The sequence below is a fragment of the Paroedura picta genome, chromosome 18 (genome assembly GCF_049243985.1).
Source record: "Paroedura picta isolate Pp20150507F chromosome 18, Ppicta_v3.0, whole genome shotgun sequence".
In the NCBI taxonomy this organism is placed as follows: domain Eukaryota; kingdom Metazoa; phylum Chordata; class Lepidosauria; order Squamata; family Gekkonidae; genus Paroedura; species Paroedura picta.
The window spans coordinates 4,364,274-4,380,160 of record NC_135386.1 but is presented as its reverse complement, the minus strand read 5'-3'; the positions used below and the strand labels follow the sequence as shown (position 1 = coordinate 4,380,160).

The 15,887-nt window shown below is 54.5% G+C and overlaps 1 protein-coding gene across 1 annotated transcript in view; it reads right to left on the bottom strand.

Moving 5' to 3' along the window:
- Nucleotides 1–13,556, bottom strand: part of INSYN1 (inhibitory synaptic factor 1) — a 50,805-nt gene extending 37,249 nt beyond the window's left edge. Inside the window, exons 1-2 of the mRNA XM_077317821.1 lie at nucleotides 12,665–13,556; nucleotides 11,251–12,198 (exon numbers count right to left, since the gene is read on the bottom strand). Of these exons, the coding sequence (XP_077173936.1) occupies nucleotides 11,251–11,409 (159 nt within the window). The 5' untranslated portion in view covers nucleotides 11,410–12,198; nucleotides 12,665–13,556. The remainder of the gene's footprint in view (nucleotides 1–11,250; nucleotides 12,199–12,664) is intronic.
- Between the last annotated feature and the right edge of the window lie 2,331 nt (nucleotides 13,557–15,887).

Genomic DNA, 15,887 nt, shown 5'->3' with positions numbered 1-15,887 from the left:
CGGGGAAAGTGGGTGAACTGTTTTTTTGCAGAGAGGGAACGAATAATTGGGGAGTCGGACACCGAGCGGGACTGATCTGTGTTCTACTCTCTAGGTTGTTATTTCCCTCCGTTTCCCAGGGGGTCTTGCGTGAATCATAGGGGACAGCATCCCATGCTTTACTGAGCCTGTCAATCCTCAAAGCGCTGTTTGTTAGCCATCTGGGTAAATCTGGAGAGGTTGCAAGGCGTTTTCACTGCTGCATTATTCATCCCTGTTTGCAAGCTACCTTCTGCAGCCTAACAAACACCGTTTATGGATTTTATTCAGCCAGGGAGGTTGAAGTAGGATGGGGGAAGAGCCAGATTCAAATCTCAACTCTGTCGGGGGACTGTGGGCCAGTCACTCTTTCTCAGTCATCTTCTGGGAGGGGGGTGTAGCAGGGCCAGCCCTGGTTAGTAATTGGGGAGACCATCAAGGCAGTGCAGAGTTGCTACGCCGAGGCAGGCAATGGAAAAAAACACCTATTATGTCTTTTACCTTCACCTGGACGGCCCAGGCTAGTCCAATCTCATAAGATCTCAGAAGCAAAGCAGGGTCAACTCTGGTTAGTTTGTGAAGGAGAGACCACCAAGGACGTACAGAATTGCTATGCAGAGGCAAGCCACGGCAAGCCACCTCTGTTAATCACTTGCCTTGACCAGTTTATGTGTGTGACTTATCATCCATCCATCCATCTACGCATCCATCCATCCAACCATCTACCCATCTACTCATCCATCCATCCATCCATTCATCCATCCATCCATCCATCCATCCATCCATCCATCCATCCAACCATCTACCCATCTACTCATCCATCCATCCATCCATCCAACCATCTACCCATCTACATATCCATCCATCCATCCATCCATCCATCTACCCATCTACTCATCCATCCGTCCGTCCATCCATCCACCCATCTACTCATCCGTCCGTCCGTCCATCCATCTACCATCTACTCATCCGTCCGTCTGTCCATCCATCCATCCATCTGTTCTTTTGCAGCGACAAGTAGCAACCAACCAACCTACCTGTCTGCCTGCCTACCTATCTACTTACCATGTGCGTGACTCTCCACATACACACACACGCATGCACACACAAATTATTGGGACCTTGGCACATCGTTAATTAATTTGACCTGACTTCTGAGGAAAGAGTCAATTAAGGGGATGTCTTTTAAGGCATTTGGTGAATACTAGGAATATAAATCACACAGTTCAAAAGATTTGATATTTGCCTCCAGCACGATGCCATGGTCACTCCGATTGCCATGGCAACCTCTGGAAAAAGAAGCCTGACCCCCCCCCTTTAAAGAGACAGTCAAAGACACCAAAAGAACTGCACCTCCATTCCACAGCCTGGCAAAGCACTTCTGGGGGCCACCTGGCTGAGACCCCCCCTCCCAATTCTGGGGGGGATACACGAAAAAGGTGTTTCGGCTATTCTGTCTCCAGTGTCACTGCAATTTGCTAAGTTCCTTGAGGCCTCAGTCGACATCCATATATCCATATATATAGATATATAATTTGATTTTAATGAAGATTTACTTTTAATCTCAGCAAGCCCCCAGGACGACACGAGCCGCTTGGCAAGGGATCCGGAGCAGCCTCCGCGGACACGCCGGATGATGTGTGCCATTTGGCACAGAGCCCAGCTCTCTGCGTTGCTAGACAATCCCCCCCCCCCCCCAGTCTCTAGGGCAATGGGGCTGTGGAAGAGACTCATTGGCAGACAGTCGCTCTTCTTTCCTTCTGCTGTTTTGGACCAGGGGAACGAACGAACGCATCACATGCAGAGGAAGGGAGGGAGGAGAGGAGGAAAGCTTGCTTCCTTCTCCTTTAACCTCCCTGTTTCTGCAAATCTGTTGTCTTTTGTGGAAGTCTTTAAAAAAAAAAAACGCCACCCATAAGCATTTTGAGGCTACACATGGATGGGGCTGGCTCATCCTGATGGTTGCCACCCTCCAGGGAGTGTCCGGAGATCTCCTGGGATGACAATGGATCTCCAGGCCACAGAGGTTATTTGGGATGGAGAACAGTCCCTGCTTCAGAGGTGGACTCTCTGGTGTTAAACCCAGCTAAGGTGCCTCCCGTCCCCATACCCATCTCCCCAAAATCTTCAGGTGTTTCCCAACCCAGACCTGGCAACCCTACCCATTCTGCACTTGGTTCCAGATGCCATCTTCTAACTGGAGATGCCAGGGATTGAACTGGAGACCTTCTGCATGTCAAGCGGATGCTCTACCACTGAGCCAGGGCACGTTCAAGGTCTTTCCCATCCCCTCCTGCCTGGTCCTTTCACTGGAGATGCCGGGGATTGAACCTGGGACCCTCAAGGGCTTTCCCATCACTTACTACCTGGTCCTTGTAAAAAGAGATGCTGGGAACTAGACTTGGGACCTTCTTTATGCCAAGCAGACCCTCTACTACTGAGTCAGGATCTCAGAACAAGGTCTTTCCCATCCCCTCCTGCCTGATCCTTTAACTGGAGAAGCTGGGAATTGAACCTGGGACCTGAGTCTCTACCACTAAGCTACAGCACTTCTGCTGCTTTCCTTGCCTTTGTGACTTCTTCCTTCCTCTACCTCCCTAATGTGTACCCCTGATAAAACACAGCAAACAAAGTAATCTTGTATCACAGTTATTGCACAAGACTCTGGGCCCTTGTTTGGGGTGCAATGTTTCCCTGCCTTGTGTGCATCAATAGAGCGCTCCCTTCCAAAGCATCATAATGCTGTTGTATTTATGGTCTCATCACGACCGTTTGGCTTTGCGGTGATTTGTCAGTGTGCACAGCCACATGTCTCAGTGTCGGATTTAATTTTAGAACAAGCTAAACTGGAAGAAAGGAAGGAAGACCAGAATGTGTGTTAAAAACACACACACACACACAAGAACCCCGGAAACATGAAGGAGCTTGCAACACTGGTGCCTCTGCAATGAACAAGTCTAGATTTAACCGCGGCCTTTTGCACGAGACATTGCACGGTCCTTGAATCAGAACCGACTTTGCCTCCTCAATCAGCCCGTCCACACGGAAAAGCTTCCTGCCAATGACAGCGCAAAGGCCGATAATTCTTCCAGAGAAACTGAGATGGAGCTCTAGGGAGAACTCCTAGCCGGGTAAAGAAAAAATGGAGAGAAAATTCTCCATCTGGAAAATCTGCTCTCTCCCCCATCCCCCAGCAAGCACTCGTTTATACCTAGGATACTAGCCTTGGTTGTGTTTAATCGGTACCGGGAGATATTAAAGATATTGAAGGCAAGATATTTTCCTTCTCGCTCAGCTTAATATTGACCTCCAGTTGACACACAAGCCCTTATTACTGCACTAGAATTGAGTCCTTCAGTAACATCTAGGATTTGTCACGGCATACTTGTTTCCCTGCGCAGTCTTTCAAGAAAAAACATAATTATCGTTTTAGATGGGCGGCCGTGTTAGTCTGCGGCAGCCGGATAAACCCCGTGTCTCACCACCCCTTAAAGGCCAGCGGCGTTTTCCCGAGGAATAACTTTTGTGGGTCAAAACTCACTCCATCAGCTACAAGACTCACCGAGGAGTATCGCCTGGGGAACGTTTCGCTGGTCTCGAATTTTGTTCAGCAGAAGGAGAACAGCGGAGAGGTTAAATGGGGTTGGGAAAAGATCCCGTTCGCCTGACCTCTTCCGCATGACCTCCCATTTGACTTAATTGATACCTGTTCTAGTCCATTTCCTCCCCCTAGGCTATATTCTATGCCTCACTTGGCTCCTTCTCTTCCCGTTCCCATCGCATGGGAGGCTCTCCCCAAACCCTCAAAGAATCGCGCTCTGTGTTCCGCACCTTTAAAAAAAGAAAATATCGACAAATATCCCGCGTGGAAAGGAAATAACAAATAGCGGCTGGGTCGTTTTCAGTTCCAACCTTCATGGCCATCTTTCACTCCCACCCACCACCCCCACTTGCTACGGGGGACGGCCTTGAGCACGGGGGAAGCCGCAGATGGATATGTTTGTCAAAGGGCGGGGGAGAGCCATTTCTTACCTGTGCTAAATGAAATTAAGGCACTGCAGGCGCTCCGAAAGGTGTCGAAACATCGCAGTTCTGGGCAATGCGCTTTCCGGAGAGGCACCTTAATAAAGTGACAAATTGGACCAGCAAGGCGGGGTTAATAAAACACCCCTGGGAAGAATTGCGTTGCTTTGTGACAGTTCTATATGTAACGTTGACTCTGAAGCACAAGTGTTTATTAGATTGCCTTCCTCGAAAATCTCAAGAGCGGGTGGAAAAAAAGGAGCCTTTGGCTTCAACCCAGGGCCACGCTCAAAGGCAGACCCTCTGCTTGGTGCTCAACAGGTTTAGTTGAATTTTAAGATTGTAAAGCTTTTATTGTAAAATTATTATGCTGTAAGCCGCCCTGAGACCTTTTTGGAGAGGGGCGGCCTAAAAACCTAAGGAAATAAATAAAAATAAACAGTGGGAGGGGCTTATGGAGTTCTGGCCCTGCTGCTGGACCTCCTGATGGCCCCTGGGTTTTGGCCACTGAGTGACACAGAATGTTGGACTGGATGGGCCATTGGCTTCAGCTAATATGGCTTCTCTTATGTTCTCATGTCTGGGACGGCGATCCTATGTATTTTTTGGTGCTTGGGGGGCAACACTGGGAGGGCTTGGTGCTGGATTGGTGGATCTTCTGATGGCACCTGGATCTGAGCGACTGTGTAGCACAGAGTGTTGGACTGGATGGGCCTTTGGCCTGATCCAACATGGCTTCTCTTATGTTCTTATGTAAGAGCTGGGGCAGTAATGCTCTGTCATCTTGGTGCTTGCGAGGGGAGGCAATCCTGGGAGGGCTCCTGGAGTTCTGGCCCTGCTGGTGGACCTCCTGATGGCCCCTGGGTTTTGGCCACTGTGTGACATAGAATGTTGGACTGGACGGGCCATTGGCTTCAGCTAATATGGCTTCTCTTATGTCCTCATGTCTGGGACGGTGATGCTATGTATTTTTGGTGCTTGTGGGGGCAACATTGGGAGGGCTTGGTGCTGGATTGGTGGATCTTCTGATGGCACCTGGATTTGAGCGACTGTGTAGCACAGAGTGTTGGACTGGATGGGCCCTTGGCCTCATCCAACATGGCTTCTCTTATGCTCTTATGTTCTTGCAGGAATCTGTCAAATCCCCTTCTCTGATAGTGGTTCAGAGCACGGACTGATACTGGGAGACGGCCAAAGGCTTCACCTACCCACTGTGGTATTCTGCGGAGCTTATATACAATGTAAGTAACCAGAATCACTATGAAGTTATACAGCTGCATTATAAAACTTGTGACGGGAGGAAGGGAGACTTTCCCCAGGTAAGGCCATGGGCAGGACTTGGCACTAAAGATCAATGGTGACAAATGCTTAATCGGCAACAATAACCTTGAGAATATAAATAAGAAGCCCCCTGAATTCCACCCAGGGCTTTGTTGCTGAAAATTAACCCCATGGTAGATGGAGTTTGCAGAAGAAAGGCTGTGTCTCAGTGGTAGAGCATCTGCTTTGCATGAAGAAGGTCCCAGGTTCAATCCCAGGCATCCCCAATTAAAAGAGCCTAGATCCCAAAAACCTCCTCTTGAGATCTAGGCTCAGTGGTAAAGCCCCAGCTTGCAAAAGGTCCCCAGTTCAATACCCAGCATCTTCAGCTAAAAGGGAATTGGAGAGGGGAGGGACCTCATTGGAGTACAATGACCCCTCCAAAGCATCCATGTCCTCCAGGGGAGCCAATCTCTGTAGTCTGGAGATGAGCTGGAATTCCAGGGGATCCCCAGGTCCTCCCTAGATGCTGGCATCCCTAGTCTGATGGCCCAACATCACTCAAGCCTTGCAGGGTTATTGTGAGCATGATACGGGAGGAGGAGGAACATGTACTGAGAATGTGCTCAAAAGATCGTCCGGGAAAACGGAATCGGGGCTCTTCTGGCCTCTGTTTTATGGCTCCTATTTCTGCTGCTTGTGGTAGTTGGAAGGGGGGAAAGCTCTCTCTTCGGCTTTGATTTGCACTTGGGAGGCCACGGACCAAACCAGCGGCAGGCCTCAGAGGTAATTTACGGCCCACGGTCAGTTCTTGCAGGCACCGTGTGTGGGCAGCTGCTTCCACGGCCATAAATATCGGGGCTGATTTCCAGGTCTCTGACTACATGTTTCATTCACAGGCCTCAAACCCTCTCCCAAGGAAAAGGGCTGGCAGAGGGAACCGACAGCAATAATTTTCCACCTTCCTTGACGCGCTCCCTCACTCCCCTGTGAACAGGTGCCCAGGGGACTGTTTAACAAGGCAAAAGCAATAACAGAAAGGGGGAGGGAGGGAGAGGGAGAGAGAAAGAGGAGAAGAGGGTAAGGAAAAGAGGAAAAGAAAGAGAGAGGAAGGACGGAAGCAAGGAGAATAGGACTCAGGGCTAAGGGAAGGAAGGAAGGAAGGAAGGAAGGAAGGAAGGAAGGAAGGAAGGAAGGAAGGAAGGAAGGAAGGAAGGAAGGAAGGAAGGAAGGAAGGAAGTGCACCATGGCAGTGCACCAACAACGTCCCTGACACCCACCAATCTCTTGTAGAAAGTAGGTGGGGTAAGGTGGAGCTTTTCCCCAGCAAGGCATCTGATAAGACCCAGCTTTGTGTAGTGGTTAGGAGTGCGGACTTCTAATCTGGTGAGCCGGGTTTGATTCCCTGCTCCCCAACATGCAGGCATCTGGGTGACCTTGGGCTCACTACAGCACTGAGAAAGCTGTTCTGACCGAGCAGTGATATCAGGGCCCTCTCAGCCTCACCTCCCTCACAGGGTGTCTGTTGTGGGGAGAGGAAAGGGAAGGCGACTGGAAGCCACTTTGAGACTCCTTCGGGTAGAGAAAAGCGGCATAGAAGAACCAACTCTTCCTCCTCTTCTTCTTGATTGGCAGGGTTGCTGCCTGAAATGTCGAATGGCTCAGCCCCCTGTGTCAAAACCCCAGAGGGGCCTGCAAGCCCAAAAAGGTTGGAGACGCCTGCAGTAAATTATACATCCGTAGATCTGACTTCCCAGAAGCTTTTAATGGAAAGGAAATGCGCAGAGTTCCTTTTTTGTTTATCGTCAGGTTTATACATTTGTTCCTAATGTACACGTAGCTCTCTGTGCGGTTTTCGCGGGAGATTTATACGCGCGATGTATGCCTTTCGTTATATATACAGACAACACCGATTTTATGGGCGGGTAAATCCGGCTGAAAAACGCTTCCTTGGAGGTGAATACCAAAACCCGATCCTGTCAGATCTCAGAAGCTAAGTGGGGATGATCCTGGCTAGTAATTGGATGGGAGACCTCTGAGGATTTGGGGGGTAGTTCCTCCAAGGAACACTAGGGGTCATGACACAGAGGCAGGGGATGGTAAGCCACCTCCAAAGGTCCCTTGCTTGGCTGCCAGATGATGCTCAGATGTCCTGGCTGTACTACGCACATGCCATACAATCAATCAACCAATCAATAGAGGAGCAAATGGATCGTAGAATCATAGAGTTGGACGGGACGTCCTGGGTGATCTAGTCCAGCCATTTTCTCCCAGGGATTTGATCTTGATCACCTGGAGATCATTGAAGTGGCCCGCCCTCTTTCGGGCTGGGTGCCACTTCCTGGGGGGGGGGTTTATCAACATATCTCTCTGGGTAACCACCACCACTACCACCTGAGCATTGTGCAGTGAGGATCAGGATTCTCAGCTGCCACTGAAGTGGTTTTGGGTGATCCTGGGCCAGTCGCACTCTCTTGCAGAATAACCTACCTCACAGGGTTATTGTGAAGGAGGAGGAGGTGAGAACCATGTCCACCAGGTTGGATGAGAGAGTGTACTTAAATAAGTAATAAACATGCACACTATTAGAGCAGGTGTGGAAGGACACTCTCCATACTCTTTACACCCATCCAGTTCCACGCCCAAGAACTGAGCCCACAGGCAAACGTTTCCACCCGTTTGTAGACGGCCACGCATAGTGCCAACTGGCTGCTGCTTGTGCCGTCACTAACCCGTCTCTGCCAGAATTCTGGGAGGGCGAGAGAAGGGAGGGGCCGTGAGAGGTGACTGAAATCAGTGTCTGAATGGCTAAAAAAACCCCACACCTCTCAAAGCCAGGCTTGCTCCACTGGAGGTGGAAGAAAAAGGCCTGCGTTCCATTTATGCACAATAATTAGCGACATATCTCTGCTTCTGTCAACCAGAAGGCAAGGGAAATGCCTGGGTTTATAAGTGCATCCTAGTTCATCCTACAAGGCTATAGAGATAATCCACAGAGAGACTTTGGGAGACGTTCTAATGAATCACGGATATTATCCGATTGGTTCTACTAGTGACCCTCCCAGAGAGCAATAAGAGCATTGGAAGAGCCCTGCTGGATCAGGCCAGTGGGAGTCCATCCAGCCCAGCACCCTCTCTCACACAGTGGCCAAGCAGTTCCTCTGGATGGGCCACCCACAGGGGCCTTCAGTCCACAGCAAGGCAGAGGTCTTCCTCAGAAGAGCCCTGCTGGGTCAGACCAATGGTCCATCTTGTCCAGCCTCCTGTCTCACACAGCGGCCAACCAGTTCTTCTGGGCAGCCAACAACAGGCCAGAGAGGTCGATGATTTCATAAGAACAGGGTATAAATATCTATATCAATAAATCATCCTAGCGATTGTAGCTACTTGCTTGCCTAGGCCAGTTCTGAGGGGGTCTGAAGACCTTGGGGGTGTCTGTCCTGCCACCTCTGTGCCTGGCGACAGGGACTGTGGCAACAGCAAGTCAAGGGGCAGCGACATGCCCCGACCATGCGCCCCTGTGTGAACATGCTTCCCTTTCAACGTTTCTTGCAGCAAACAAAAGCAGGGGGCGGTGACTCTGGCGCCGTACGTGGAGATCTTTTTTTCAAAGGCGCTCTTTTGAGGGGGTTAAAAAAAGCACACCCATCTCCACGCTTCGCCAGATCTGGAGGCGCTTCCTCGAATGCTATGATTCAGAGCTGAATTCGGATTTGGTAGTGAGAGCAGCTACACGAGGGAGGAAGCATAGAAGCAGAGGAGGAGGGAAGACGGGGGAGGTTAGATTCATCGTGCGGCTGGGGGTGGGGTGTAGAGCCTGCGGAGAGGGCGGTATGTAAATATGTAATAAATAAATCGAAAAGGCCAAACTTAGTGGGAACAATTTGGAAGCAGGGGAGAAGTGAAACTGACCCGTCAAAATGGCTCGGGGGTGTACCTGGGAAGGAGTTTTGTGGGGCCGAAGGGGCTCGAAAAGTCACCCGAGGAACATTGGGGCGGAGTGGGGATTCGAACCCAGCTCTCCCGAGTCTGACATTCCAACCGCGGCACCAGAGACGTCCTCGTGCCCCGTGGTCCCGCTGGACCTGACTCTGCCCCATTCAACACCTAGAGGAGGCTGGATATTCTAAAGGAAAACCCAACACAAATTCAGCTATCGGCCACCCCTGTGGGACTGCCAAAACCACACAACTGCCCCCAAGAGGAAGAGGGGCTCGTTGGTTCTGACCATTGTGGAGGTTGGCCAACAGCGGCCCAGAGGGGAAACATCTTTTGTGGAGACCCCTGACTACTGCCGTACAATATTATTTCAGGACCACGTCAGCTTGAAGGATCCGCTTCTTTAGCAGGCCTGTAGCTCAGTCTCAAAGCATGAGACTCACAGCCTGGAAGGCCTAAATGCAGTTTCTTGGCCAAGGATCTCTGGGAGGCCGTACTGGGAAGAGAGGGAGCTCAAGAGGATCTAACGCCACAATGCCCACCCTCCAAAGCGGCCATTTTCTCCAGGGGAACTGACCCCTATTGTTCGGCGACCGATTGCAGTGCCCGGGGATCTCCAGGCCTAACCTGGGGGGTGGCAACCCTAGCGGCCAGTCAGAATCGCCACCGCTGTGCTCCTGAAGCAAAGCTCCCATCGGTTCTTTGGCAGCTGTGTGAGCCGCCGAAGCGCATGAGCCCGTGGAGAGCTCCCACCGAACGTGCCCTGGTTCTTCGTACGACTGAACGGCTGACGGGTCCACAAGAAGATTGCCATTCTGTGCTGCAGCCCAGAAGGCACAGACTGTCCTTCTCCACTGTCCAACTGGGCTTTGCGACTCGAACCAAGGCCCGGGGAGACGCAGGGTCGGAGGCAGCCCACCCCAAGAGGCCGCAAAGACAAAACCCAGCTGCTTTTCCGGGGGACGCCACGTCAACGCTGGGATTCTCCCCAGTAGATCAACCCTCCCCTCCACATTCAGCCCCCAAAGAAGAAAACAGAAGACACAACGGGTCTCATCGCTCTGAAGCGTCTGATTTCTATTCGGAAAGCTCTGCTGTCTCCACTGGAAGGATTGGCCCACGTGGGTTTCCAAGGCCTAGAGGTCACCTGTCCATCTACATTCCGGAGCCCAACAGTATTACAGCTGAGGGTCGGCGGCATTTTAAGGACGTTTCCAACCAAACCTGCTCTCCAAATCTCAAGGGACAGGGCCTTTTTGTTCGCAGCACCCAGGCCTCGAGGCAGACTGCCCCCCAGCTCTGTAACGTGCCACGAAATATACTTTCATTCCAAAAAGGCTCTTTTCGGTAAGCGTTTGATAAATCCAGCCCGGCTGCTGCACCTCCACGGTTATATTTCCTGGTTTAATGGTTGCTCTCATCCTGCCAATGCTTCACGCATTTATTTCAACGCCTCTCGATCTAAATCTCGTTCGATGGGGTGGAGTTTCAACAGTTTGCTTAGCGCTGCCAGGTGCCTCAAGAGCTGCTCTCTAGTAAAAATCTGAAGTATACTCCCCCCCACCCCACCCCACCCCACTCCCCGATTCTCAGGTTATGCGGTACAGGCGATTAAGGCAACAAGCTCGGCAGAAGAAGTTGGCGCAGCTCAAAGACTATACACCCCAGATGCAGCGCGACTGCGAGCAAGAGAGACATGCACCGACACCAAGGCCTCCCAAAGACTACAAGCCCCGTGATTCAGCGCCCTTAAGCGTGATAACGTCAGAGAGGCCTTTCCACCGAAGGCAAGGGGAACCGGGCATCGTGAAAACACATAAAACCATCTGGCAAAACATGTGAACTCTCCGCATTCACTTGGGCAGATCCGACGACAGCTTCTTACGAACTCAGCCCCCCGATGCCCGTGCAACCGCATCTCCCCAGAGCCCCACCAGCCTCTTTACCCTGTTTTTGGCTTCTCTGCCTCCCCCCATCTCCCCCCCCAGTCTCATTCCGAGGGCTACTTACTTCCCTCAGCTCCTTGGCCACGTCCTTCAGTTCCTGTAGGATCCCTTCCAGCTGCCCGATGACCATTTTCATGCGCCCCCTGATGCGCTCTCTTTCGCTGACGCTGCCGTCGGTCGCGTGGTCGGTGGGCTGCTTATCCCGCAAGCCCCGGGAGTTCATCCTTCACAGGGTGCCGGGGCAGGGGGGCCGGGTCGCGTGGCGCATTCTGCGTTCGCCCACTCTGACGTTGCCTCCGCGGAGCCCCTCTCAGCTGGGGAGATCTCCACATCTTAACGCGCCCCCTGCCCCAGAAAGCCTGAGCCGCCACACACTCGCTTGCCAGCTTTTGCTCGCTCGCTCTCTCTCTTTCTGCCCCCCAACTCTGCCCGAGCTGGATCAGGGCATCGGAGGGGGAGACATGGCGTGGGATTCGAATCCAGAACCAAGCCGGCCCTCTCTCGCACTGACTCTCACAGGGGCACGAGGACACGGGCCATCCCCTCACCGCAAAGGATGGCCAGACACAACCAGCCGTGGGGGGGGTTATGGGTGACGTGTGCCCCACAGGGGCCTACTCTGAACTGCCAGGGAAATGCCAGTCTGTGCCACTTTGGTTCATCTCCACAGGCTTTCCACGGCAGTCCACGTCCCTCAGGAGGAGAAGAGAATCCCCCGCAGATCCCGGTTCCGTGCGTCTCGGGTGGGTGGGCGGATGTGCGTGGGTGGGGGGGGGGAGCGGCACCCGGTTTGCCTCCTCACCGCTGCCCCCGCACCTCTTCCGCAGAGGGCTGCCCCACGGGACCAGGCGGCTCCAGCCCCACTCCGGCCATCCGGTTATGCAAGGCAGCCGGACCGATCCAAGTTTGGTATGGAGAAATCGACCTTGCGAGGACCACCCAATGGGGGGGGGGAGGGAAAGGGGGGGCACCGATGAGATGCTGGAAGCCCCCAAGGATGCCACGCCGTCTCCTGCACAGAAAGAGAGGGGGGGGGAGAAAGAGGGAGTCACTGGGCATGTCCCATCAGGAGCCCCCCTTCCCCCCTGGATGTGCCCAATTTGGGGTCTCCCGGAGCAGAGGTTTTCCCCGCACCCAGGGAGCCCCGCTTTCGGAGAAGGGTCCCCTGTCTCTGCGATCCATCCAAAAACTCCCCTCCCCCCTTCCCACTCCAGTCCCACGTTCGTCCCCAAGGGATGCCCGTTTGGGCAGGATCACAGGGAGCCGTGCCGACCGCGACCCACACAGAACGCCTCGGCATCTGCGCCCGTCCCAGCTCTCCCTTCACTCAACTTCACGCTCCCCGCAGCTCTGGGTGCCAGCCCTTTGGGGGGCCCTGGAGGCAGCCCGCCAACCCCTCCAGGGGTCGATTCGGGGCGTCTTATTCCCCCACCAGCCCCCCCCCCACCCTCCGGGAAGACAGAAGAGAGCCCACTTACTAGCAGGGGAGCGCCTCAGGTCCCCCTCCGGCCACCGCCGAGCCCCGATCCGCTGCCGGGTCCCGAGAAGACCCCTCCCGCCTGCGCCTCAGGACGTCGCCAGCCCTTCGCTTCCCACTCATCTGTGGGGCTGCATGAGTCCGGACAGGGGTGCCCAGCCATGGGGGGGAGGGAGATAATCCAGCCCGAAGCCAAATCCGGGCGCTGCGCCCCCCGGATCGTCTCAAATCCCGGCCGGGGGCATCCCGAGCCTCGCTTCCCCGGGATGGAGGCGCGCCAGGAGGGCGTGGGGGGCGCGGGATCAGTGCAGGGCTCCGCCGCGGGCCCCTCTGCAGAGCGTCAGGGCGCTCCTGCCCCGCCGGGGGAGCCGTGCGCGGCGGCGGCGGCGGCGGTCCACAGGTGCCATGGCTGCAGCCGGAGAAGGGGACGGCGGAGGAGGAGGAGGAGGAGGATGACGACGGCGGCGGCGACGTCGCAGTCACGGTCCTATCCCCCCCAACCCTTCTCTCTCCCGGCGGCGGCTAGCTCAGCGGCTGCCCAAGGCGACGAGCAGCCGGGCAAGAACGGGGCTGCGCACGGCTGCCTCGGGACCCAGGCGCGGGAGGGAGAGAGGGAGGGAGGGAGGGAGGGAGAGTTGGGGGGCTCCCCTCCCGGTGCCCACCCCCTCCCGGCAGCTGGAGAGGCGGAGCCAAGGCGGCCGAGAGCGAGCAGCGCCCCCGGCTCCTTCCCAGCCCCCGCGCCAGCGCTGCGTGGCCGCCAGCGGGAGCGCCAGGCGAGAGGGGAGCGCCAGGCGAGGAGCTCCGGGGTGTGCGGCGCTCCCGGCCCAGCGGGACTGCGCAGGCAGGCAGGCAGGCAGCCAAGCCCGGCGCTTCTGCCCTCCCGGAGCCGCTGGGTGGCTCAGCAGGGGAGGGGAGAGAAAGGAAGGGAAGGGAAGGAGGCGGGGGCGCGCTCTCGTGCACGCGCCGCCGCGCGCCGCCGCGGCCCTCCCGGCAGAGCCCCGTCCCCGAGCGCGCGGCGAGTTCCGCAGCTTCCCAGGCCGGCGTCTGCGCCGGCTTAAAGCTGCGGGGATGGTGGGCTTTATCAAGGAAGGGGCTGGGAGCCGGGAAGGACGGGCCGGAGCGCGCTCGCGGGGGTGGGGGCGAGGGGGCGTCGTTTAAAAGGGCCGTGCGCCGCAGGCAGGAGCGGGGTGGAGGTGGGTGGGAAGCGGTCCGGGGAGGCGGCACATCAGCGGCCCCCAAATCCTGCCTCTGTAACGCCGAGACATCCTCTATCCCCTTGCCCGCCGAAGGCTCCCGGGATAGGTTGCTAACCTCCAGGGGAGAGCGGGAGATCTCCTGGGATGACAAGCGGTCTCCCGGCAGCAGAAGCGAGTCCAGCAGCGCCTTGGAGACTAGCGTAATACCTGAAGAAGCCAGCAGGGACTCAGGAAAGCCACCGATTCAGTCAGTCTTCAAGGCGCTCCTGGATTCAGGCTCTTTTCCACTGCTAGATTGTGAGTCTGTCTTGGCGAGTGGAGCGATTTCTTATAGAAGGACAGACGGACTCGGCATCTAGCTGCATGTGAAGAAGTGAGCACAGAGTGTCTCCCCTGCCAGCATCTTTCAGGTGTTCCAGGACTCTTGCAACCCATCTTGGTCAATTCCCAGGTGACCAGGATCAGGTCCCCTGGAGAAAGCAGCTGCTTTGGAAGATGGACTCTACATCTTTTCACCCCATTGATGTTCCTGCCCTCTGCAGCCCCCCCTCAGTTTCCACCCCACAGAATCTCCAGATATTCCCTCTGCTCTCCAAGTTTATCCTCACAACATCCTTGTGAGGTAGGCTCGGCGGAGAATGTCTGCGCAGCCTACAGCTTGCCTGGTGGATAATGACCGAGTAGAGGTTTATGTGGTCGGACTTGGGTGGTCGGACCAGGCTCGGCTGGTCTCATGAGATCTCAGGAGTGGAGCGGGGTTAGCCCGGGGACGGGAGACAGCCCTGGAAGTCCAGAATTGTTCCGTACAGGCAGGCGACGGGCCGGTCAGAAGACTTGCAGGACAAAAGCCCTACCTGTCCCTGTCCAACTTTTAAAAACACTTGGCAGGTGCCAGGAAAAGCGTCAGTGGGCACTCAAGGGCACAATCCGAGGACACCAGCATTGAGTATTAGACTGGACACACTAGAAGAAGAAGAAGAAGAAAAAGAAGAAGAAGAAGAAGAAGAAGAAGAAGAAGAAGAAGAAGAAGAAGAAGAAGAGGAAGAGGAAGAGGAAGAGGAAGAGGAAGAGGAAGAGGAAGAGGAAGAGGAAGAGGAAGAGGAAGAGGAAGAGGAGGAAGAGTTGGTTCTTATATGCCACTTTTCCCTACCCTAAGGAGGCTCAAAGTCACCTTCCCTTTCATCTCCCCACAACAGACACCCTGTGGGGTGGGTGAGGCTGAGAGAGAGCTGATATCACTGCTCGGTCAGAACAGTTTTATCAGTGCTGTGATGAGCCCAAGGTCACCCAGCTGGTTGCATGTGGGGGAGTGGGGAATCGAACCTGGCATGCCAGATTAGAAGTCCGCACTCCTAACCACAACAGCAAACTGGCTCTCAAAGCTCCTTGCAATGGCAGAGACAGGGTTAAGCGTCCCCTTCCTGCCTGTCACTTAGGATTTGACAGCCAGCCCTGTCCAGGATATTGCTTTGCATTAGCGTCAGAAGCTGCCAGGGTTGTTTAAATGCACGCCTTTGCGTGTCACCAATTTGGCCCTGAGCGCAGCGGCGGAATATGGGTGAAATATTTCTGCTGACGCTCCACAATATTCTGCAAGTTCTCCGTAATTGTATGTTCCTGGCTGCCTGCTCCGGCTGTCAGTCCCCAGTAACTTCAGCTGAAAACGGGCCGGGCAAAGACGTTCCTTCAAGGCTCACAGGACGGTTCCCAAGTTCCCCGAAATGAAGCAAGCAAAGGAACGAACAACCCCTGCAAAGGGTCCCCGTATAATGCATTTCCTTTGAGGAAATACTCTTTTTCGGTCAATCGTGACCCAGATGGTGCAGTCAAGGTGGATCGAGCCAGATTTTGGAAGCTGAGCAGAGTTGGCCCTGGTTCGTACTTGGAGGTACAGATGGGGATGCCAGTCTCCAGGCGGGACCTGGAGATCTCCTGGAATCATAGCTCACCTCCAGGTGACAGAGACAAATTCCCCTGGGGAAAAATGGCTGCTTCAGAGGGTGGACTGCATAACATTATACTCCACTG